Source organism: Sinohyriopsis cumingii, chromosome 9 (assembly GCF_028554795.1).
Source record: "Sinohyriopsis cumingii isolate HCF-2022 chromosome 9, ASM2855479v2, whole genome shotgun sequence".
NCBI lineage: Eukaryota > Metazoa > Mollusca > Bivalvia > Unionida > Unionidae > Sinohyriopsis > Sinohyriopsis cumingii.
The window spans coordinates 98214544-98241062 of NC_142969.1; the positions used below are offsets into that span (position 1 = coordinate 98214544).

General features: G+C 35.6%; 1 protein-coding gene across 1 annotated transcript in view; it reads left to right on the plus strand.

Annotated features, from left to right (window-relative positions):
* Positions 1-26519, plus strand: part of LOC149792306 (MAM and LDL-receptor class A domain-containing protein 1-like) — a 72784-nt gene that overhangs the window by 37562 nt on the left and 8703 nt on the right. The window contains exons 5-7 of the mRNA XM_089969555.1: positions 3728-4141; positions 4789-4896; positions 8552-8630. Of these exons, the coding sequence (XP_089825681.1) occupies positions 3728-4141; positions 4789-4896; positions 8552-8630 (601 nt within the window). The remainder of the gene's footprint in view (positions 1-3727; positions 4142-4788; positions 4897-8551; positions 8631-26519) is intronic.

Here is a 26519-nt window from a genome sequence, read left to right on the forward strand (position 1 = left end):
TACAAGACTTGAACATTATAAACTGCGATTACAGTATGTTAAACTATTCTAATACAATGTACACGACCTTGACATTATAAACTGCAACTACAGTATGTTAAACTGTTCTAATACAATGTACACGACCTTGACATTATAAACTGCAACCACAGTATGTTAAACTATTCTAATACAATGTACACGACCTTGACATTATAAACTGCAACTACAGTATGTTAAACTATTTTAATACAAACTGTTGCACAACTAAAACTCCAGAATCAAAAGGTAAAAAAAATTGCAATTACTTCACTCTTGCAAACATTGCAATATTTAATTAGAACAATAATTTATTCATTTACAATATGCAAGTTATTTTGAATTCCATTAATCCATACTCATAAAATAAAAGTGTTAAAATATTGATTTCATCTCTCTTCGTCCCTCTGCCTGTCCATTCATTCATACGCCTTTCTATCGTACACATTTAATACACAATTTTAAGTTTGGAAAACAATATATACATATATATAATCTATTTCATGCTAGCTTATATTGTGAATAATAATATTGTGTTGTGTGTTTTGGCTGAGTAAAGATTAAAATGGTTATTTTGCAAACAGCATTTTGCACAGCTTATTTTTTATCAATGATTGTATGTTATTGTTTAAGATAATTATCACTTGTATCACATTCTTTACTAAACTTGAAGTCAAAGACCTATCCTTGGTTTATGCTTAGAATGCTGTAGAAACGAACTTTGGACCCTCATCCTGGTCCTCGTATTGTGCCTTAGGTTTTTATATTACGGTTATTTACATTAGATTTATTAATTTCTATCATAGCATATGTAATGAAATAAAAAACTAGTTAAAAATGATTTAAATAAACAAACACCATTCTAATCTTTTTCTGTATAAAAACGATTTTACCGAATCATATTCTTCCACAATTAATGACATTTTTTCAAAGCCCCTTGCCTTTCACTGAGGTAGGCAAATTATTTAAAATATTTAATAACTACTTCATGCATGAAGTGCTTAAAAAATGTCCATACATAAATAGTTTTGGAAAATATCAGACATAACATGTGACCACTGATCGGATTGGACAGATTTCAGATGGTCAAGGAATGTTTATAAAAAAATACTGTATCAAACCTGTGATTATGGTTTTACTTTAAATATTACTCAAAGCAATATCCTCTGGAAAAACATTGTATGTTCATCACGTATTGGTTGCCTGTCTAGATCTTATGTAAGGGACCGATACAGTGCATTAGTATTTAGCTAAGCGGCTCGTCAGATACAGGAATAGGTTGTAGATAGATATCTAGGTATCTTAGGTATAGATATCTTAGGTATGCCTTAGGTATCTTTTGATTGGGTTCTTCTACCATTTGAAAAATGTCACAATATCTATAGCACTTAGAAACGTCAATGTTTACTTTTCAGCCAATAGAAATGGTTAATGATATTCTGATAAGTATTTTGACTATAAATGACCAGACAATGGAGTTTCTTGAGGTAGACTACGAATTACCAGTTCAATATTATTTAATGACAACAATTTGGCAACTCGCTGACCAATCGTCACTAGCGGGTACTTTCCAAGGTCTCCATTTTCTCATAAGGAACAATTTGTTTTACAAAAAAAACAACTTGGTACTTGTGTGGCTTCAATTTCGCTAATAGCCATCGGAAACAAACAGGAGATCTCAGGATCCAGTTTTTGATTCTCAATGATTGCTAATTTTTTCCATAACTGCTGAACACCTGATAAATTTGTTCAGCAAGAAATCCACGTTTCATTGTTCTGACTAGTATCAGGCGGTTTTTTGATAAAATAAAGGACATACTGGAGTGTACCATTTCTAGAGTTTAGTCAATAATTTAAAATGTCTGTTGATTTATGTAATGTTGTGGTTGGTACATTACTGATTCAAGAAAGCAATAAAGGTCGTGCTTATCCAGCTAGTTATTTCTCCAAAATAATTAAATAATTAGCAGAGAAGTTATTACAAAGTCGAGAAGTAATGTCTACAAATAATATTGGCTTCGCAACACTTTAAGGTGTATATTAGTTCATCTCCTTCTCAGATTATTGTCTTAGTGGTCACATTAACAAAATGAAAATCAATCATCTGAGATTGTTAAGGTTCAGTTTGATATTGCAGGAAGACAACATTGACATTATGGAAATCAAGCAAAAAGATAATCTGATTGAAGGCGCACTTTCATATGTATAGAAGTACCATATTGATTTATTTGCATATATTTTGGATCCATCTTAAGACATTTTAATTACTAATATTCACCAGACAGAACGGAAAGAGAAAGTGCTATTCCTGAATTATATAGGAGTCTATGGGAGAATGATTGATAATAGTAGGCAGAATTAATATTTAATACCAATAACACTATCATACATTTTAGAGACATTTTTTTTGCAATCTTCGGAGATTCAAAAATAGGTCTGGGGTGAACGGCACTTATCGCATTGCCTGTACATACTAACGCATATTCCATCACAATTAAGCACAGTTTACAAAATAAAATGGCACTACTGAGTCGGTGTTATATGCACTAGTATGTAGAAGACACACTCGTATGACGATCTAGTAATTATTTATCATCTATCTATACAGTCATTCCGGATTCCTATGAAAGAAATCAAGGTATATAGGATTAATTATAGAGAATTACAAATATACAGCAAACAGAACGGAAAGTGCTATTTCTGGACTCTATCAAAGAATGCATGATAATAATAGGCAGAATTAATATTTAATTCAAATAATACTGTCATACAGGTTAGATAAATTTTATGTTTGTTGTATATTTGTTTAATATGTATAAAAGAGTATTATGATATAAATCTTTATATTGACAGGGAGTCGATTTGAATATCTGTATTGCGTGGTAAAGTGTTATCCACAATTATAGATTTTAAGGGTCATTTGTAAACAACATATTACATAGCTAACTTTTACCTTGGATTGTAGGCTAATTGTCATGATAATATTAGTGAACATATTTACCTGGAACCTTAAAATTATAAGGTCCACCTGATTTCAGTCAGGTTGGTTGTGAAAATGTAAGTAAACATACTTCATCTTGTTTACGAATATTATACGAAAATGAACCTCGTCTTAGTCCTCTGTTTGTGTCTAAAGTGTATATGTAAATAATGTGATAGACAGAATTATTTATTCCTATTTTAAACTCCATCTAGTGAAATCAGTAGTTCAATTGAGAGGATTTCAAATTATACATTGGAATTACAAAGTGCTTATTAGCTTCAGGACTAAATCACTATTTTGAGATTATTGTTAATTCATTGTAAGACATTCCAGATGATATAGTTGTGACACATCATGATATCGCTGTGATACATCAGGACAGCTTGCAAATCGGCACATTAAAGACCATTAATACATCAGCACATTCAATACTGGAATTCATTCGGAACACGTTCTACTTTGGGACTTGTATAACGTTGAGGGATTATTTTGGATTTAATTCACACAAAAATTTAAATTTTCATATTTTATGCTAGGGAAATAAACTATTTAATAAAAGTATGTACAACAACACAGTGTAAAACATTTCATAAGGCCGTGTAGAGTGTTCTGAATGAATTCCAGTATTGGATACGCTTGTGTAATCATAGTTTACGTTAATATACAAAGCTCTATGCATATTATTTGTTACCATTAACGTCGTTCTTCTTTTAACTTTTGTGGAAGGAATGTACGCAACCATGGTTTTTCCTCAAGACTGTGTAAACAAAGGTCACAGTTTATCGACACCCGTCCATGCTATGCAGGGACCAGTCTGTATAACATTTCTTTACTTCCTTAACGGATCAAAGAGCCGTCTACAACTCTATATGAGCAGTCAGGACCATGAATCTGTAATATGGAATATAAGTTCCAACAGTCAGGACAATGAATCTGTAATATGGAATATAAGTTCCAACAGTCAGGACAATGAATCTGTAATATGGAAAGAAAGTTCCAGCAGTACGTGGAGCATAGCTTCTACATTTGTGAATGAGAGTTTTCCCAACTTCACGCTATTTTTTGAGTTGTACCCTGGCAAAGGATGTTTGGGACAAACTGGACTGAAAAATGTATCTGTAGTGATGGGAAAATGTCATGGCAAGTACTGTCTCTCTCTCTCTCTTTCTCTCTCTCTCTCTGTGGCACGAAGTCATCTTAGGACAAATCTACAAGTTTACATACGAAACAACTGAACATAAAGAGTAAATAATATTAGCGTAATTAATTCGTGAGAAATTTGTTTATATAAAAAGAGCTATTCCTTGTCGTAGAAGATCGTAAAATAAACTGTCCTTGTCAGCGTCCATTTTATACGCAAGTCCGACACGGGAATAGAAAACCAAATGGTAAACAGTGTCAAATTTGTCCAGATGATTTAAATGATGATACATTTGCTGCAAATAATACGTTGACCTTTTGGTTTGGTTTTGGATACGAACTTTTTCGTAGTTATAATAATGTAAAACTTTCAAATAAATTTAGTAATATATATTGTATGTGCTATTCAAGTTGACATTCGATGTAAAGTGTTGAATTTTGACATTTGTTTCCTCTTTAGGATTAAATGCTCTACAAATAACATGTAAGTAATTGTGGTGGCCACCGCAATGTTATTTTACTGAATAAATTGCTCCTTTGCATGTGCGCGTCACAGTGTACTTAAGTACACGATAGCTTTTGAGTTATGCCTTTCCTGGCACAGTATCAAATACGGACGTTAAATTAATCACATGGCATTTGTTTAGGTTCAATCGTCATAAGCAAAACGACATCTGCTCACCAGAGTGTATCAGAATCTCACACAACGTCATCAACGGATTTCATCCATGAAACGGATTACACAAAAATATCAGGTAACGTGATGCTCGTTATGCAAAATGGCGATTCAGGACTTTATAATACAATGAAAATAACTTCTCTTGATGTAAGCTCTCAAAGTTACAAATAACTCATTTTTTATTTAACCATTTATGTAGACATATAAATATTTACAAAGGCATATAAACATTTACGTAGGAATATACACATTTACATAGGCATATAAACATTTACGTAGGCATATTCACATTTACATAGGCATATAAACATTTACGTAGGCATATACACATTTACATAGGCATATAAACATTTACGTAGGCATATACACATTTACATAGGCATGTAAACATTTACGTAGGCATATACACATTTACATAGGCATATAAATATTTACATAGGCATATAAACAGCTACGTAGGCATATACATATTTACATAGGCATATAAACATTTACGTTGGCATATAAATATTTGCATAGGCATATAAATATTTACGCGTGCATATAAACGTTTACGTAGGCATATAAATATTTACCTACGCATATAAATATTTACATAGGCATATACATATTTACGTAGGCGTATAAATATTAACATAGGCATAAAAATATTTATGTGTGTATGTGTGAATATAAACGTTCACGTAGGTATAAAAATATTTACGTAGGCATATAAATATTTACGTGTGCATATAAGCGTTTACTTAGCAATCAAACATTTATGTAGGCATATAAATACGTAGGTATATAAATATTCACGTAGGCGTATAAATATTTGCATAGGGATATAAATATTTACGTAGGTATATACATATTTACATAGGAATATGCACATTTACATAGGCATATACACATTTACAATGGCATATAAACATTTATATAGGCATATAAACATTTACATAGGCATATAAATATTTACATAGACATATAAATATTTACATAGGCATATAAATATTTACGTAAGCATATAAATATTTATGTAGGCATATAAACATTTACGTAGGCATATAAACATTTACATAGGCATATAAACATTTACGTAGGCATATAAATACTTACGTGTGCATATAAACGTTCACGTTGCATAAAAACATTTACATAGGCATATAAATACGAAGGCATATGAATATGTCTGTATGCATATAAACATTTACATAAGCGTATAAATATTTACATAGGCATATAAACATTTACGTAGGCGTATAAATATTTACATAGGCATTAAAATATTTACGTGTGCATATAAACGTTTACGTAGCATATAAACATTCACGTAGGCAGATAAATACGTAGGCATATAAACATTTACTTAGGCGTATAAATATTTACATAGGCATATAAACATTTACTTAGGCGTAGAAATATTTACCTAGGCGTATAAACATTTACATAGGCATATAAACATTTAGTTAGGCGTATAAATATTTACCTAGGCATATAAACATTTACGTAGACGTATAAATATTCTCATAGGTATATAAACATTTACGTTTTCATATAAATAGTTACGAGTGCATATAAACGTTTACGTAGCATATAAACATTTACATAGGCTTATAAATATTTACGTAGACATATAACTATTTACATAGGTATATAAATATTTACGTGTGCATATAAACATTTACGTAGGCATATAAATACGTAGGCATATGAATATGTTTATATGCATATAAACATTTACATAAGCGTATAAATATTGACATAGGCATATAAACATTTACGTTGGCATATAAATATTCTCATAGATATATAAACATTTACGTTGGCATATAAATATTTACGTGTGCATATAAACATTTACATAGGCATACAAACATTTACATAGCTATATTAATATTTACATAGGCGCATAAATATTTACATAGGCGTATACACATTTACGTCGGCATATAAATATTTACGTATGCACATAAACATTTACATAGGCATATAAACATTTTACGTAGGCGTATACATATTTACGTAGGCATATAAATATTTACGTATGCATATAAACATTTACATGGGCATATAAATATTTACATAGGCATATAAACATTTACGTTGGCATATATATATATATATATATATATATATATATATATATATATATATATATATATATATATATATATTTACGTGTGCATATAAACGTTTACGTTGCATATAAACATTTGCACAGCCATATAAATATTTACATAGGCATATCAATATTTACATAGACATATAAATATTTACATAGGCATATAAACATTTATATAGGCATATAAATATTTACATAGGCATAAATATTTACGTAGGTATATAAATATTTACGTAGGCATATTACTATTTACGTATGCATATAAACATTTATATAAGCATATAAATATTTACATAGGCATAAATATTTACGTAGGTATATAAATATTTAATAAGCATATAAACATTTACATAGGCATATAAATATTTACATAGGCATAAATATTTACATATACATATAAACATTTACATAGGCATATAAATATTTACATAGGCATAAATATTTACGTAGGTATATAAATATTTATGTAGGCGTATAAATATTTACGTAAGCATATAAATATTTACCTATGCATATAAACATTTACCAAGGCGTCTAAATATTTAAATAGGCATATAAATATTTACATAGGCATATAAATGTTTACGTAGGCATTAATATTTACCTAGGCATGAAAACATTTACGTAGGCATATAAATATTTACATAGGCGTATAAATATTTATGTGTGTGTGTGTCTATATAAATATTTACGTAGGCGTATAAATATTTGCATAGGCATATAAATATTTACGTAGGCATATAAATATTTACGTAGGCATATAAATATTTACATAGGCGTATAAATATTTATGTGTGTGTGTGTGTCTATATAAATATTTACATAGGTATATAAATTTTACATAGGCATATAAATATTTACATAGGCATGTAAATATTTACATAGGCATATACATATTTACATAGGCATATAAATATTTACGTACGCATATACATATTTACCTAGGCATATAAATATTTACATAGGCGTATAAATATTTACATAGGCATATAAATATTTACATAGGCATATAAATATTTACGTACGCATGTACATATTTACATAGGCATATAAATATTTACATAGGCGTATAAATATTTACATAGGCATATCAATATTTACATAGGCTATAAATATTTACCTAGGCGTATAAATATTTACATAGGCATATAAATATTCACGTAGGCGTATACATATTTATCTAGGCATATAAATATTTACATAGGCATATAAATATTTACGTACGCATGTACATATTTACATAGGCATATAAATATTTACATAGGCGTATAAATATTTACATAGGCATGTCAATATTTACATAGGCTATAAATATTTACCTAGGCGTATAAATATTTACATAGGCATATAAATATTTGCGTAGGCGTATACATATTTATCTAGGCATATAAATATTTACGTAGGCATATCAATATTTACAAAGGCGTATAAATATTTACGTAGACTTTTTATTCTCTTTATGAAAACACATCAATCGACGGAATCGTTTGCTTTGTTAGAAAGAATAAAAATTTAAATTTTGGAATTAAAAAACACAAGTCCATCCATTCTTATCACTTTAATTAAACAGTCAGTATATATGTTTTAAAACTGATTTAATAAACATTTGTAAACATTTTATTTGTAGTTGCTGCAAGAATTGGAGCAGTTGTCGGACCCCTAGTGTTTGTAATGTTTCTCGCAATTGTGGCTGTTTGCACATTCAGGTAAAAGAAAAAGATTTCTTTTTTCCATTTAGAGACATTTGACATGTTACCTGTTAAATCAAGAAGAACCAACTATGTGAATTGCATTAAAAAATCTATTTTTTTGTTCTAATATAAATTCATGATGTTAATTATATTGTTACCTCTGTACAGGCCTATTTGTATGTACTTTTGCATGCCAACAAACAATCATTCATATTTTTCTTCAGAGTTTCACGACATTTTCCGTGAAGCTTCATTTCAAGAAGACCGCCTAAGGGGTTGGAGCGTCCGCCTGAGATACGGGAAGTTGCGGGTTCGATCCCCGGCTGAGTCATACCAAAGACTTATAAAAATGGTACTAACAGCTGCCTCGCTTGGCGCTAAGCATTACAATGCTATAATTAGGACTTGGTCGGCCTGGTGTCAGGATAATGGGCCTGGGTGGGATATGATGCGACATGTCTGCGGCATTATACCCCAGTACCAGACAACACTGTAGACTGCCACACTGCAGACATCGTAGCGATATGACTGACAAATTATTAAAGCTAATCTAAAAATCAAAATTTCTCTCTCTCTCTCTCTCTCTCTCTCTCTCTCTCTCTCACACACACACACACACACACACACACACACACACACAGACACACACACACACAGAGGGATATACACACACGTACAGACACATACACACATTTCAGGAAAGATGAGTTCAATGACGAACACGCATAGCTCCTGTTTATAAGAGTTATTGCCCTTCATCCACCTAGAATAATCACATCGCTCCAAACAACTTCTCAACACTTAAATTGTTTTGTTTCATTCAGCCAGTTTTGCAATGATGGTTTTTCTTAATAATGTATGGTATGAATTTGATGACGATTAGATTTAAATCCTATTTTACAGAGTTGTGGTCCTTAAATTATGTTTCATATGCTTTATTTTTAAAGAGTTATGGTCCTTGATTCGCATAACATCCCTTTTTACAGAGTTATGGTCCTTGATTCAATTGGCATAGGCTTATTTTACAAAGTTATTATCCTTAATTCCTGTGGCATATGCTTTATTTTACAGAGTTCTTATCCTTGATTCATATTGCATACGTTATACTTTACAGAGTTATGGTCCTTGATTCATGTAACAAAGGCTATTTTGTTAGAGTTATTATCCTTGATTCATGTAGCATAGGCTTTTTTACAGAGTTATGGTCCTTGATTGGTGTAGCATAGTCTTTCCACTATCTTGTGAACATTCTTTCACTGATCTGTTCTTTTGTGGTTTCTTTTCAACCATATTCTCGGAGTTTCGTACTATCAAGATATCTGATTATATCAATAATAAAATTGTGTCTATTTTTTATTCAGTCATAGCTATTAACTAACTATCACTTTTTGATTGTACACATACTTCACACTCCATCCTTTTAAAGGCATCAAATTGGCCATCTTAGTGGAAACATCATTTGCCATGCTAGTCAGTAGAAACGTCATTGACTATGTTAGTACAAAACGTCATTGGCCATGCTAGTTAGTGGAAACCTCACTGGCCATGTTAGTGGAAACGTCATTGCCCATGCGAGTTAGTTGAAACGTCAGTTGTCATGCTAGTTAGTGCAAACGTCATTAGCCGTGAGTAGTGAATGGGGATACCCTAGCGTCAATGGGAATTAGCATTACAGAGACCCCTGGGACACTCTAGCGTCAATGGAAAATTAACATGGAGAAAAATCGTGGGACAATCAAGCGTCAAGGGGAATTTAACATGGGAATAAATCGTGGGACTGTCTAGCGTCAAGGGGAATTGAATATGGAGAAAAATCGTGGGACTGTCTAGCGTCAAGGGAAATTGAACATGGGAAAAATTGCTGGGTCACTCTAGAGACAAGGGGAATTGAACATGGGAATAGAGTGTGGGTCTGTCTAGGGGCTAGGGGAATTTAACATATGGAAATTGAACATGGTGGTCTGTATAGCGTCAAGGGGAATTGAACATGGTGGGATTGTCTAGGGACAATGATGGTAGAGGGTCAAACACAACAGAGACAGAGACATACGTACACTAGTACAAGCGTGAGATTTATATATAAAGCATTACCAAGACCTGAAATCTTGCTGGGGTGTTCAAAAATTTGCATAATTGTAATGATGCTATAAATAGCTATAATCAAGGAAATGCTCAACGACAAAATGGATGTGACTAAAAGTAACGTTAAAATGACGAAATTGTTCCAGAATTTAAAGGAAAATAAACATATCCCCGAAAATTAAGTTACAATGGTTTAGACTAAAATGGATAAAATTAGTAACTACTTACAATATCAACTTCTGTGACGATCGTGGATAAATACCTATGTATCTATAATCAGCTGAAATTCCTATGAAATCCCACTATCTATTTATAGCTCCAACTTGTGGGGTTTTCCTTTGGAAAATCCCACTATCTTTTTATAGCCTCAGCTTGAGTGACGTTCCTGTTTATGAATTCTAGTATATATGTATAGCTACAAAATGTGGAAATCCCCAAGTCGATATTTATAGTCTCAAAATTTCCAGCGTCAGTGACGTCACTGTACTGAACACTAGGGGAAAATGGCAACAGTGTTGCAAGTGGCTGACCTGAATACGCGCTACTGTAGGTAGGTAGGTAGAGTGTATCTGATAGGGATAAAGTGAGTTTTATAGGGACAAACAGAGACCAATACACAAACACACATACACAACATACGCGCGCAGACTCACACACACACACACACACACACAGAGGGAAGAGGAAAAAACAAACCCCAAAATATACTATCCACACTCGGGAGGAAGAAAAAAAAACAACCAAATATACGATCTACACAACGTACGCGAACAAACACACACACACACACACAACATACGCGCGCAGACTCACACACACACACACACACACACAGAGGGAAGAGGAAAAAAACAAACCCCAAATATACTATCCACACTCGGGAGGAAGAAAAAAAAACAACCAAATATACGATCTACACAACGTACGCGAACAAACACACACACATACACACACACAACATACGCGCGCAGACTCACACACATACACACACACACACACAGGGAAGAGGAAAAAACAAACCCCAAATATACTATCCACACTCGGGAGGAAGAAAAAAAAAACAACCAAATATACGATCTACACAACGTACGCGAACACACACACATACACACACATACACACACACACACACACACACACACACACACACAGAGGGAAGAGGAAAAAACAAACCCCAAATATACTATCAACACAGAAGGGAGATAATACAAACCCCAAATAAACTATCCACACAAACGTACGCGAACGCATACAAACCCCAAATATACTATCAACACAGAAGGGAGATAATACAAACCCCAAATAAACTATCCACACAAACGTACGCGAACGCATACAAACCCCAAATATAGTATCAACACAGAAGGGAGATAATACAAACCCCAAATAAACTATCCACACAAACGTACGCGAACGCATACAAACCCCAAATATAGTATCAACACAGAAGGGAGATAATACAAACCCCAAATAAACTATCCACACAAACGTACGCGAACGCATACAAACCCCAAATATACTATCAACACAGAAGGGAGATAATACAAACCCCAAATAAACTATCCACACAAACGTACGCGAACGCATACAAACCCCAAATATACTATCAACACAGAAGGGAGATAATACAAACCCCAAATAAACTATCCACACAAACGTACGCGAACGCATACAAACCCCAAATATAGTATCAACACAGAAGGGAGATAATACAAACCCCAAATAAACTATCCACACAAACGTACGCGAACGCATACAAACCCCAAATATACTATCAACACAGAAGGAGATAATACAAACTCCAAATAAACTATCCACACAAACGTACGCGAACGCATACAAACCCAAAATATACTATCCACACAACGTCGCTAACACATACAAACTCCAAATATGCTATCCACACTCGGGAGGAAGAAGAAAAAACAACCAAATATACGATCTACACAACGTACGCGAACACACACACACACACACACTCACACAGAGGGAAGAGGAAAAAACAAACCCCAAATATACTATCAACACAGAAGGGAGATAATACAAACCCCAAATAAACTATCCACACAAACGTACGCGAACGCATACAAACCCCAAATACACTATCAACACAGAAGGGAGATAATACAAACCCCAAATAAACTATCCACACAAACGTACGCGAACGCATACAAACCCCAAATACACTATCAACACAGAAGGGAGATAATACAAACCCCAAATAAACTATCCACACAAACGTACGCGAACGCATACAAACCCCAAATATACTATCCACACAACGTCGCTAACGCATACAAACCGCAAATATACTATCCACACTCGGGAGGAAGAAGAAGAAAAACAACCAAATATGCGATCTACACAACGTACGCGAACACACACACACACACACACACACATACACACACACACACGCACACCACAGAGGGAAGAAGAAGAAAACCATTATACACTATCCACACGCAGTGAAGAAATAACCCTTTATATATATACTATCAACAGAGAGTGAAGAAAATAACACATTATATTCCATCAACACAGAGTGAAGAAGAAAAAGTTTTTTGAAAGCACCTAAACCCTCACCTGCAATGACCAACTCTGCCAAACACCTACACCCCACCCGCCCCCACTCCCAACACTACAAAACCCATTTAACCCGTTATTTTATGGCATCAGTGTGTGATTTAGGAAACATCAAGACACAAAATGATGGACGAATAGACTGACTATTGTTTACGGACTTGCATGCCTAAAGAGCGTGCGTGAAGGAAAACATCCTTCCATTTCAATTCTAACTAAAACATGATCCAGAGGGATAGAGAGAGGTGAAAGAGCACAATTTCATAAAGTGTGAGTAAAAACAAAACACGCCATCCTTATTATACAATGTCAAGACCAAGAGACACTTACGTTTTCTTTCTGGTCTATTCTCTTTTAGAAGGTAGTATGAAATTTCACATCAGGGCCAACGCATCGGCTCACATTGTCAATTTTTCCATTTCCATGTTTTTACTGGCACAAGTTCTTCATCATCTTCAATTTCTTCTTCTTCTGAATCCCTCTTCTCTGTTTCGTCTTGTTTTTGTTTCTTCTCTTTTCTCGTAGGGCACTCTGAATTCCAGTGTCCTTTCTCCTGACAACGATATTAGGTATCTTGACTTTTGTCTCTCTTTCTTAGACTAAGCAGGTATTCTGGAGACAAATACCCATTTACCTTTGCAGATATAGCAAACTTCATTAGCACTTACACACTTTCGTATGACTCTCATCAAATCAACGACCAAAAGAGTAAGTTTTGTTGCCACTTTCGCATGTGAATTATGCTTTCGTATGACTTTTAGCAAATATTTGACCAGCAGGTCGATCTGTGCTGACTCTTCCATCTTCTTGATCGTTTGAGAGCGGAATGAATACTCTGACGCTAAGACACTCTCCTTATATACATGGACCTGCTGCGTATGAAACCTAGTCAAATGTAATTTTGCAATAAGATGAAACGATTTCATTGAGGAAGTAAAAAGCAATGATGTACCGTATCGCCTCACACAAAACCTGAAGTTTTAGTTCAAATCCGTGTCAGCGATTTCGAAGACGACATAACTGAGCTTTAATCAATGCTCTCCAATTATGCCACAAAACCACGAGTCCTGATTCACGCCAAAAGAAATTTCGTTCGGTCCATAAAAAATAGTATCACATCTGAGAAACGCAAAAACGAACTTCCAGAAAACTGAGAACGACGGCTTACACCTACAACGTAAATGTGTGAGTTCAAGTAGTGCGTAAAACTTAGTCAAATTAGATTTTTATAGTCAAGACGAAACGATCTCTTTTCGAACAAGAAAGCAGACACCAAGCGACAATGGCGATCCGTGTCACACAACACTTTTCAAAATGTATATTATCAGAGGTTTGTTCTAGCGATCTGCACGGTTAAATTAAATGTTGATGTATTTTGCAATAAGACGGACACAATTTCCATGGGATCGCCCATGGTACGATTGTTCGTGCATTAGTTTAATTTTTAAAAATATTTTTTATATAAATCGCCTATAGGATAGACCCAGTAAAGTATGGCCATTCTCGTCACTGTCTGAATAGCTACTCAAGTCAATTCGAAGCGAACGCGATAAGAAAATAAGTATAGCCAATGAAATGGCTTACAACGGGTGATGCATTGTTATGTTCTAGGGCTGTGTGGCATAATAATCCCTATGTTCTTGCGTTGTTACCATTACAGTGCAGACAGACTGAAATGTGAACTTACAAGCCCTCTTTGTGTGTGTTGTACCATTTCCTCTTACCACATCAAAATACTGAGCGTCACAGTATTGGTTCGCGTTTTCAAGCTGACCATTTTTTTATATCTCACTTAAACATTTCGACATAAACACTCACATCGGTAGAGTCAGAACAGACGTGTTACAGTATTGAGGGGCATGTTATCTTTTCTTTTTCAAACTAATAAATTTGGGGTTTGTATGAAGTAAAGAACCGAAAGTACAGTGAAACTCAAGGATGATGACCCAATCTGTCTGTCTATTGATGCGTGTATTTACTTAAGAAGAAATATGACCTCTAAAACACAAAAAGATACGGCAAGCATGATTAGATTAAACACAACGATGTTTTCCTTCACGCCCGTGTAATTTAGAGTTTCAATCGTCTTTGAAGACAAACTTGGTCTCCTTTTGTAGGGCTTGAAATAATAAAAAAACTGAAAAATCTTAAGCACTTTGCTATAGATAATTTCATCAACAGACCAAACAACATAAATACCGTTACAACAATAGAAAGCCTTAAATCTTCTATCAAAAAGAAATGCATGAAAAAAATTAAAGATTAACGATAACTAACCAATGAAACCGAATTTAACAAAGGCAATGACATGTGAAGAAATGCCTCTCACTTTGGAAAGGTAGGCGAATGTACTCTGTCATGCACCGTCAACTTGAAAAAAATTATAAACAGAGAGAAACCTGAATTCAAAATTCAGTTGTTTCTTTTTCTTCAAAATTATTTCGTTTCTTTTTTTTTTTTTTTTTTTTGGAACAAATCTAAGCACTAATATAGAGTGGAAAAGGGAAAATGCACATACAAGCTTTGATATTTCTGAGAAAAGGAGGGGATATTCCTAACGTTCATAACCACCTATATATGCTTGGACTTGTCTGTGACTTATCCACAAAACAAGATATACATATTTCTGGTCAAGCTGCAAGTGTGTGCGTGTTTTTGAAAATGGTAAAAATTGGATATACAATTTTCTCGTGACACTTATAAAGTGAAGAGTCTGTGCAAGTGTCAAAAGCCAAAGTCATATAAGTTTTGTATTTTGTACGGCTTGTAAAGATTTCTACTTTAGAAAATGTGAAGTATCACAAGTTATTATCACAAACAGAAGTGGAACATAGGGGCTTGCAAGAAAGAAAATAACCCAGACAGTTGGTGTCATCAAGAGTGCTAGAGACGGTACCCGAACTTGCTTGCCTGCTTACTTGAATTAAAGTGATTTTCGCTCTAATGGAGCATGTATCACTGGTTTAATAACGCACCGCGTGATTTTTAATTACTCCTGGGGAAGGAAAGAGAGCCTCATCCCCCAGGCTTTTATGTACTCACAGACTATTTTTAAATTTAGCCACTCAGGTGTAGGACTAACTAGTCCTTAACAACCTGACTGAAAGACTTTAAACATGAGTGGGAATTGTCTCACCACACACTCATTTTTCTGTCCGAGCGTGGTAAAGGAGGAAAAAGGTGCTCAGCAAGACAGCCATGGATGTTAAGTACTCACCAAAACGCTAGCCCGTACTTATTTCAGATCAAGTCCCGTTTTTGCTAATGGACAATAAAAGGTACCAATAATGTGTTAACCACCTGTGCAATTAGTTCAAATCTAACGAGTCTGTTAAATTTCCTACTTCCTAACATATCTGTCTAATATTAGTACTTAGTGTACATAAAAATAGCCATACTGATCTTATTTTAAATTATTATGTCTAAGCGACATATACCAGTTTGGTTACTGTTAGGTTTAAAAAGTTAAGTTTGTTGTGGTGTTCCAATGGGTCAAGTTTGTTTCGAGAATAGTTTAGTCAAGGAGGGATACCAAGCCAAATATGGTTCCCTATTTAATAAAAAGCAATCTTTTGGAGCCCTAAAAAAAGTCTGTTTTTTCTGTTAGAAGGTAACACGTCTCTCTTTTGCTTTCACGTTCTTTCCCGCACTCCTAGTCTCATGATTCTTGATATCAGGAAATGCGTAGCCATGATGGGCGGTAATGTAAGCAGCGGTTTCTACCAGTTGACTGAGGGGGTATCCAGCGTAGGCTTGTCTGTAGAATTGGGGAAGAACTCTGACCCCTAATCCCCATTGAGAAGGTCTTGGTTTAAAGGTGTCTAGAGATTTGTAGGCAACGTATTGTATGTTTGTAATAAACTGCCCTGCTATGTTGACGTCATACAATGCTTGATCTAGCCCCATTTCGGTGTACTTCTCAACGATGGTCAGCGTCCCCCTCCTCCTCAACCGCCTCAATTTCCTCTTCTGGTTCTGATACTAATTCTTCAGTTGAGGTAGATAGTTTCAAATCCGCTGCTATGGTGTCTGTCGCTGTTATTGTTGTTGTGTTTGTTCTTTCAGCTGAGATTGCCTGTAGTATCGGAGTGAGAAAAGAACGTAGTGCCTCCGATAATTACATTTGAGTTTGCCATACCGTTTGTGTAACATAATTGGACCTTTGTTTTGCCACCACTCTTTCCGGGACGGGTTGTTTGTTAGGTATAGTCGGCTGTTGACTAGCTGTTATTTGTGTTCTCGAGGTGTTGTGTCTCCAGTCTGTCCATCCATTGTCGACTCATCTTCCTACGAAGATGTGCTCAAGATAAGCCAAGTTGAACGAAGCCTATGTGAATTTGCATAGGGTCATGACAAGTCTGATACCGAGACCTGAAGAGATAGACAATATCATAATGTTGAAAGTCACTGAAGACCTGAAAGAAGAGCTCTTCAAGGAGGAATTCAAGAAGGAGAAAGAAGAATGGACGGAGAAGTACAGACTTCATAAACAGCAGAGAGAGCAGCAACAGCAGCAGCAGCATGAACCTGGCAGAGGCTTTGTTAACAGTTTTATCGACACCAAAGAGTTCTTCTTCTCTTTCCGAAGAAGCAGACCTTATCCTGTGAGAAAGCCTGTCGTCAGAGGAGGCCGTCATCTTATAACCTAAGCGATCGCCATAGCTTCAACTTCCCAAAAATAAATTTCAGGGCTACCCCATACTCTCGAAAAGAAATCACATTCCATTGCCTATGATACGTTAGTCAGTTAGAAGAAAAAATACAGAAGTGAGTCTATCAGCACATGATTTCTTTATCTTGGTTAGAAAGTGTGACTCTAAGTTGTTCGTTTCCGTCGCTTATCAAAATTTTAAAAATAGTAATGTTCTGTAAAAAGTGAATGAGTGTTTCTTTTAGGTCTGTGCGTTTTGTTTTCTTTTCTGGCTGATAATATGGATAATGTAAGTTCGGGTACAACGAAATTTAAAGAATTAGGTCCAGAACTCGGTGTGGAGGGAAGAAATATACGCAACAGCAGCGGGAGCAAGAAATGCAGACCTAGCCAGTTAGCACTCCACCCACCTCGAGAACACAAATAACAGCTAGTCAACAGCCGACTATACCTAACAAACAACCCGTCCCGGAAAGAGTGGTGGCAAAACAAAGGTCCAATTATGTTACACAAACGGTATGGCAAACTCAAATGTAATTATCGGAGGCACTACGTTCTTTTCTCACTCCGATACTACAGGCAATCTCAGCTGAAAGAACAAACACAACAACAATAACAGCGACAGACACCATAGCAGCGGATTTGAAACTATCTACCTCAACTGAAGAATTAGTATCAGAACCAGAAGAGGAAATTGAGGCGGTTGAGGAGGAGGGGGACGCTGACCATCGTTGAGAAGTACACCGAAATGGGGCTAGATCAAGCATTGTATGACGTCAACATAGCAGGGCAGTTTATTACAAACATACAATACGTTGCCTACAAATCTCTAGACACCTTTAAACCAAGACCTTCTCAATGGGGATTAGGGGTCAGAGTTCTTCCCCAATTCTACAGACAAGCCTACGCTGGATACCCCCTCAGTCAACTGGTAGAAACCGCTGCTTACATTACCGCCCATCATGGCTACGCATTTCCTGATATCAAGAATCATGAGACTAGGAGTGCGGGAAAGAACGTGAAAGCAAAAGAGAGACGTGTTACCTTCTAACAGAAAAAACAGACTTTTTTTAGGGCTCCAAAAGATTGCTTTTTATTAAATAGGGAACCATATTTGGCTTGGTATCCCTCCTTGACTAAACTATTCTCGAAACAAACTTGACCCATTGGAACACCACAACAAACTTAACTTTTTAAACCTAACAGTAACCAAACTGGTATATGTCGCTTAGACATAATAATTTAAAATAAGATCAGTATGGCTATTTTTATGTACACTAAGTACTAATATTAGACAGATATGTTAGGAAGTAGGAAATTTAACAGACTCGTTAGATTTGAACTAATTGCACAGGTGGTTAACACATTATTGGTACCTTTTATTGTCCATTAGCAAAAACGGGACTTGATCTGAAATAAGTACGGGCTAGCGTTTTGGTGAGTACTTAACATCCATGGCTGTCTTGCTGAGCACCTTTTTCCTCCTTTACCACGCTCGGACAGAAAAATGAGTGTGTGGTGAGACAATTCCCACTCATGTTTAAAGTCTTTCAGTCAGGTTGTTAAGGACTAGTTAGTCCTACACCTGAGTGGCTAAATTTAAAAATAGTCTGTGAGTACATAAAAGCCTGGGGGATGAGGCTCTCTTTCCTTCCCCAGGAGTAATTAAAAATCACGCGGTGCGTTATTAAACCAGTGATACATGCTCCATTAGAGCGAAAATCACTTTAATTCAAGTAAGCAGGCAAGCAAGTTCGGGTACCGTCTCTAGCACTCTTGATGACACCAACTGTCTGGTTATTTTCTTTCTTGCAAGCCCCTATGTTCCACTTCTGTTTGTGATAATAACTTGTGATACTTCACATTTTCTAAAGTAGAAATCTTTACAAGCCGTACAAAATACAAAACTTATATGACTTTGGCTTTTGACACTTGCACAGACTCTTCACTTTATAAGTGTCACGAGAAAATTGTATATCCAATTTTTACCATTTTCAAAAACACGCACACACTTGCAGCTTGACCAGAAATATGTATATCTTGTTTTGTGGATAAGTCACAGACAAGTCCAAGCATATATAGGTGGTTATGAACGTTAGGAATATCCCCTCCTTTTCTCAGAAATATCAAAGCTTGTATGTGCATTTTCCCTTTTCCACTCTATATTAGTGCTTAGATTTGTTCCAAAAAAAAAAAAAAAAAAAAGAAACGAAATAATTTTGAAGAAAAAGAAACAACTGAATTTTGAATTCAGGTTTCTCTCTGTTTATAATTTTTTTCAAGTTGACGGTGCATGACAGAGTACATTCGCCTACCTTTCCAAAGTGAGAGGCATTTCTTCACATGTCATTGCCTTTGTTAAATTCGGTTTCATTGGTTAGTTATCGTTAATCTTTAATTTTTTTCATGCATTTCTTTTTGATAGAAGATTTAAGGCTTTCTATTGTTGTAACGGTATTTATGTTGTTTGGTCTGTTGATGAAATTATCTATAGCAAAGTGCTTAAGATTTTTCAGTTTTTTTATTATTTCAAGCCCTACAAAAGGAGACCAAGTTTGTCTTCAAAGACGATTGAAACTCTAAATTACACGGGCGTGAAGGAAAACATCGTTGTGTTTAATCTAATCATGCTTGCCGTATCTTTTTGTGTTTTAGAGGTCATATTTCTTCTTAAGTAAATACACGCATCAATAGACAGACAGATTGGGTCATCATCCTTGAGTTTCACTGTACTTTCGGTTCTTTACTTCATACAAACCCCAAATTTATTAGTTTGAAAAAGAAAAGATAACATGCCCCTCAATACTGTAACACGTCTGTTCTGACTCTACCGATGTGAGTGTTTATGTCGAAATGTTTAAGTGAGATATAAAAAAATGGTCAGCTTGAAAACGCGAACCAATACTGTGACGCTCAGTATTTTGATGTGGTAAGAGGAAATGGTACAACACACACAAAGAGGGCTTGTAAGTTCACATTTCAGTCTGTCTGCACTGTAATGGTAACAACGCAAGAACATAGGGATTATTATGCCACACAGCCCTAGAACATAACAATGCATCACCCGTTGTAAGCCATTTCATTGGCTATACTTATTTTCTTATCGCGTTCGCTTCGAATTGACTTGAGTAGCTATTCAGACAGTGACGAGAATGGCCATACTTTACTGGGTCTATCCTATAGGCGATTTATATAAAAAATATTTTTAAAAATTAAACTAATGCACGAACAATCGTACCATGGGCGATCCCATGGAAATTGTGTCCGTCTTATTGCAAAATACATCAACATTTAATTTAACCGTGCAGATCGCTAGAACAAACCTCTGATAATATACATTTTGAAAAGTGTTGTGTGACACGGATCGCCATTGTCGCTTGGTGTCTGCTTTCTTGTTCGAAAAGAGATCGTTTCGTCTTGACTATAAAAATCTAATTTGACTAAGTTTTACGCACTACTTGAACTCACACATTTACGTTGTAGGTGTAAGCCGTCGTTCTCAGTTTTCTGGAAGTTCGTTTTTGCGTTTCTCAGATGTGATACTATTTTTTATGGACCGAACGAAATTTCTTTTGGCGTGAATCAGGACTCGTGGTTTTGTGGCATAATTGGAGAGCATTGATTAAAGCTCAGTTATGTCGTCTTCGAAATCGCTGACACGGATTTGAACTAAAACTTCAGGTTTTGTGTGAGGCGATACGGTACATCATTGCTTTTTACTTCCTCAATGAAATCGTTTCATCTTATTGCAAAATTACATTTGACTAGGTTTCATACGCAGCAGGTCCATGTATATAAGGAGAGTGTCTTAGCGTCAGAGTATTCATTCCGCTCTCAAACGATCAAGAAGATGGAAGAGTCAGCACAGATCGACCTGCTGGTCAAATATTTGCTAAAAGTCATACGAAAGCATAATTCACATGCGAAAGTGGCAACAAAACTTACTCTTTTGGTCGTTGATTTGATGAGAGTCATACGAAAGTGTGTAAGTGCTAATGAAGTTTGCTATATCTGCAAAGGTAAATGGGTATTTGTCTCCAGAATACCTGCTTCGTCTAAGAAAGAGAGACAAAAGTCAAGATACCTAATATCGTTGTCAGGAGAAAGGACACTGGAATTCAGAGTGCCCTACGAGAAAAGAGAAGAAACAAAAACAAGACGAAACAGAGAAGAGGGATTCAGAAGAAGAAGAAATTGAAGATGATGAAGAACTTGTGCCAGTAAAAACATGGAAATGGAAAAATTGACAATGTGAGCCGATGCGTTGGCCCTGATGTGAAATTTCATACTACCTTCTAAAAGAGAATAGACCAGAAAGAAAACGTAAGTGTCTCTTGGTCTTGACATTGTATAATAAGGATGGCGTGTTTTGTTTTTACTCACACTTTATGAAATTGTGCTCTTTCACCTCTCTCTATCCCTCTGGATCATGTTTTAGTTAGGATTGAAATGGAAGGATGTTTTCCTTCACGCACGCTCTTTAGGCATGCAAGTCCGTAAACAATAGTCAGTCTATTCGTCCATCATTTTGTGTCTTGATGTTTCCTAAATCACACACTGATGCCATAAAATAACGGGTTAAATGGGTTTTGTAGTGTTGGGAGTGGGGGCGGGTGGGGTGTAGGTGTTTGGCAGAGTTGGTCATTGCAGGTGAGGGCTTAGGTGCTTTCAAAAACTTTTTCTTCTTCACTCTGTGTTGATGGAATATAATGTGTTATTTTCTTCACTCTCTGTTGATAGTATATATATAAAGGGTTATTTCTTCACTGCGTGTGGATAGTGTATAATGGTTTTCTTCTTCTTCCCTCTGTGGTGTGCGTGTGTGTGTGTGTGTGTGTGTGTGTGTGTGTGTGTGTTCGCGTACGTTGTGTAGATCGCATATTTGGTTGTTTTTCTTCTTCTTCCTCCCGAGTGTGGATAGTATATTTGTGATTTGTATGCGTTAGCGACGTTGTGTGGATAGTATATTTGGGGTTTGTATGCGTTCGCGTACGTTTGTGTGGATAGTTTATTTGGGGTTTGTATTATCTCCCTTCTGTGTTGATAGTGTATTTGGGGTTTGTATGCGTTCGCGTACGTTTGTGTGGATAGTTTATTTGGGGTTTGTATTATCTCCCTTCTGTGTTGATAGTGTATTTGGGGTTTGTATGCGTTCGCGTACGTTTGTGTGGATAGTTTATTTGGGGTTTGTATTATCTCCCTTCTGTGTTGATAGTATATTTGGGGTTTGTTTTTTCCTCTTCCCTCTGTGTGAGTGTGTGTGTGTGTGTGTGTTCGCGTACGTTGTGTAGATCGTATATTTGGTTGTTTTTTCTTCTTCCTCCCGAGTGTGGATAGCATATTTGGAGTTTGTATGCGTTAGCGACGTTGTGTGGATAGTATATTTTGGGTTTGTATGCGTTCGCGTACGTTTGTGTGGATAGTTTATTTGGGGTTTGTATTATCTCCCTTCTGTGTTGATAGTATATTTGGGGTTTGTATGCGTTCGCGTACGTTTGTGTGGATAGTTTATTTGGGGTTTGTATTATCTCCCTTCTGTGTTGATACTATATTTGGGGTTTGTATGCGTTCGCGTACGTTTGTGTGGATAGTTTATTTGGGGTTTGTATTATCTCCCTTCTGTGTTGATAGTATATTTGGGGTTTGTATGCGTTCGCGTACGTTTGTGTGGATAGTTTATTTGGGGTTTGTATTATCTCCCTTCTGTGTTGATAGTATATTTGGGGTTTGTATGCGTTCGCGTACGTTTGTGTGGATAGTTTATTTGGGGTTTGTATTATCTCCCTTCTGTGTTGATAGTATATTTGGGGTTTGTTTTTTCCTCTTCCCTCTGTGTGTGTGTGTGTGTGTGTGTATGTGTGTGTGTTCGCGTACGTTGTGTAGATCGTATATTTGGTTGTTTTTTTTTTCTTCCTCCCGAGTGTGGATAGTATATTTGGGGTTTGTTTTTTCCTCTTCCCTCTGTGTGTGTGTGTGTGTGTGTGTGTGTGTGTGTGTGTGTGTGAGTCTGCGCGCGTATGTTGTGTGTGTATGTGTGTGTGTTTGTTCGCGTACGTTGTGTAGATCGTATATTTGGTTGGTTTTTTTTCTTCCTCCCGAGTGTGGATAGTATATTTTGGGGTTTGTTTTTTCCTCTTCCCTCTGTGTGTGTGTGTGTGTGTGTGTGTGTGTGTGTGTGAGTCTGCGCGCGTATGTTGTGTGTGTGTGTGTGTGTGTGTGTGTGTGTATTGGTCTCTGTTTGTCCCTATAAAACTCACTTTATCCCTATCAGATACACTCTACCTACCTACCTACAGTAGCGCGTATTCAGGTCAGCCACTTGCAACACTGTTGCCATTTATCCCCTAGTGTTCAGTACAGTGACGTCACTGACGCTGGAAATTTTGAGACTATAAATATCGACTTGGGGATTTCCACATTTTGTAGCTATACATATATACTAGAATTCATAAACAGGAACGTCACTCAAGCTGAGGTTATAAAAAGATAGTGGGATTTTCCAAAGGAAAACCCCACAAGTTGGAGCTATAAATAGATAGTGGGATTTCATAGGAATTTCAGCTGATTATAGATACATAGGTATTTATCCACGATCGTCACAGAAGTTGATATTGTAAGTAGTTACTAATTTTATCCATTTTAGTCTAAACCATTGTAACTTAATTTTCGGGGATATGTTTATTTTCCTTTAAATTCTGGGACAATTTCGTCATTTTAACGTTACTTTTAGTCACATCCATTTTGTCGTTGAGCATTTCCTTGATTATAGCTATTTATAGCATCATTACAATTATGCAAATTTTTGAACACCCCAGCAAGATTTCAGGTCTTGGTAATGCTTTATATATAAATTTCACGCTTGTACTAGTGTACGTATGTCTCTGTCTCTGTTGTGTTTGACCCTCTACCATCATTGTCCCTAGACAATCCCACCATGTTCAGTTCCCCTTGACGCTATACAGACCACCATGTTCAATTTCCATATGTTAAATTCCCCTAGTCCCTAGACAGACCCACACTCTATTCCCATGTTCAATTCCCCTTGTCTCTAGAGTGACCCAGCAATTTTTCCCATGTTCAATTTCCCTTGACGCTAGACAGTCCCACGATTTTTCTCCATATTCAATTCCCCTTGACGCTAGACAGTCCCACGATTTATTCCCATGTTAAATTCCCCTTGACGCTAGATTGTCCCACGATTTTTCTCCATGTTAATTTTCCATTGACGCTAGAGTGTCCCAGGGGTCTCTGTAATGCTAATTCCCATTGACGCTAGGCTATCCCCATTCACTACTGTCGTGCTAGTGAGTGTAAACGTCATTGGCCATGCTAGTGAGTGGAAACGTTATTGGCCATGCTAGTGGAAACGTCAATGGCCATGCTATTGGAAACGTCATTGGCATTCCTAGTAGAAACGTCTTGTTGATAAATATAAAATACACTGTGGAATCATTGATAAACATAAAATACACGGTGGAATCAGCAGATAGATAATAAATGTTTGCAGAGTTCAAGCGACAGTTTACGTTTTTAGGTAATACACGTACATTTACTAACGGCTAATATCCACAAAAATAATTCGAAAAATCACTGCAATAAATTTAGCTGCAATTATTCATAAATTCATAAACAGCGATAATCATGATAATTCAACTTGCAAAACAAGAAGCACTAATTTGCATGTCATCGCCGATATCACTAATAGCTACCTGAATTAATAGCTACCTGTTACAGATAGTCCTTACGACATATAGGAAAAATAAAAGCACGCATTGAATATAAAGTTTAAATATCGATATGGTCTCAAAACAACTCTCAAGCATGATTGCTTTTTGTTTTATATTGTATAGATGAGATATTCTGCTCAAAGGGCAGGTATGCCTCAACAAACCTGTTATTTTATGTCGTCTAATTACACCAGAGAAAATTCTCAACTTGCATCATAATGAAGTATTTTCAAGAAAAGTCTAACTTTAACCATTTACATATTATATTATAAAATTAAACACGAACCCTCATCCTCAATGTCTCAGGGTTGTGGTGTTGTTTTAACAACAGGAACGCTTTTCTTAGTTATTGTGTGAGACTTTTACGCATATTATTATACCACTGTGGATAAATCCATTCCATTTTTGTCGTTATCTAATTGATTTAGATTGTGTGTAATTTATACCAATAACACAACTTGGAGTAATTTATTTGTTGACACTTTTGGTTAAGTATTTTAACTTAATCGGAACTAGGATCTACAAACAGAAATTTTTGCAAAGTTTGTTTTAAAATTGCTTTCTTCTTACTTCATTCCATCGATATCGTTAATATATAATAAAAAAGTTCGCAAAATTTTTGTTTTTATTTTTGTAAAGCTATAAAATCGCAGTCTATCCAACAATTCAGTACTAGTGTCAGTTTAAATATCATTTGAACATATTTTGCAACACCACCGGAATGTTTAGTCACTTAAGCTTATGACATCACAACAAATGCAAAAAATGTTTAAAGCTTGGATTATTCCACATCGGAAGATATGTGTTCTCATCTGAATGTATATCGCTCTTCGATTACAGGATAAAATTGATTTGAGATCA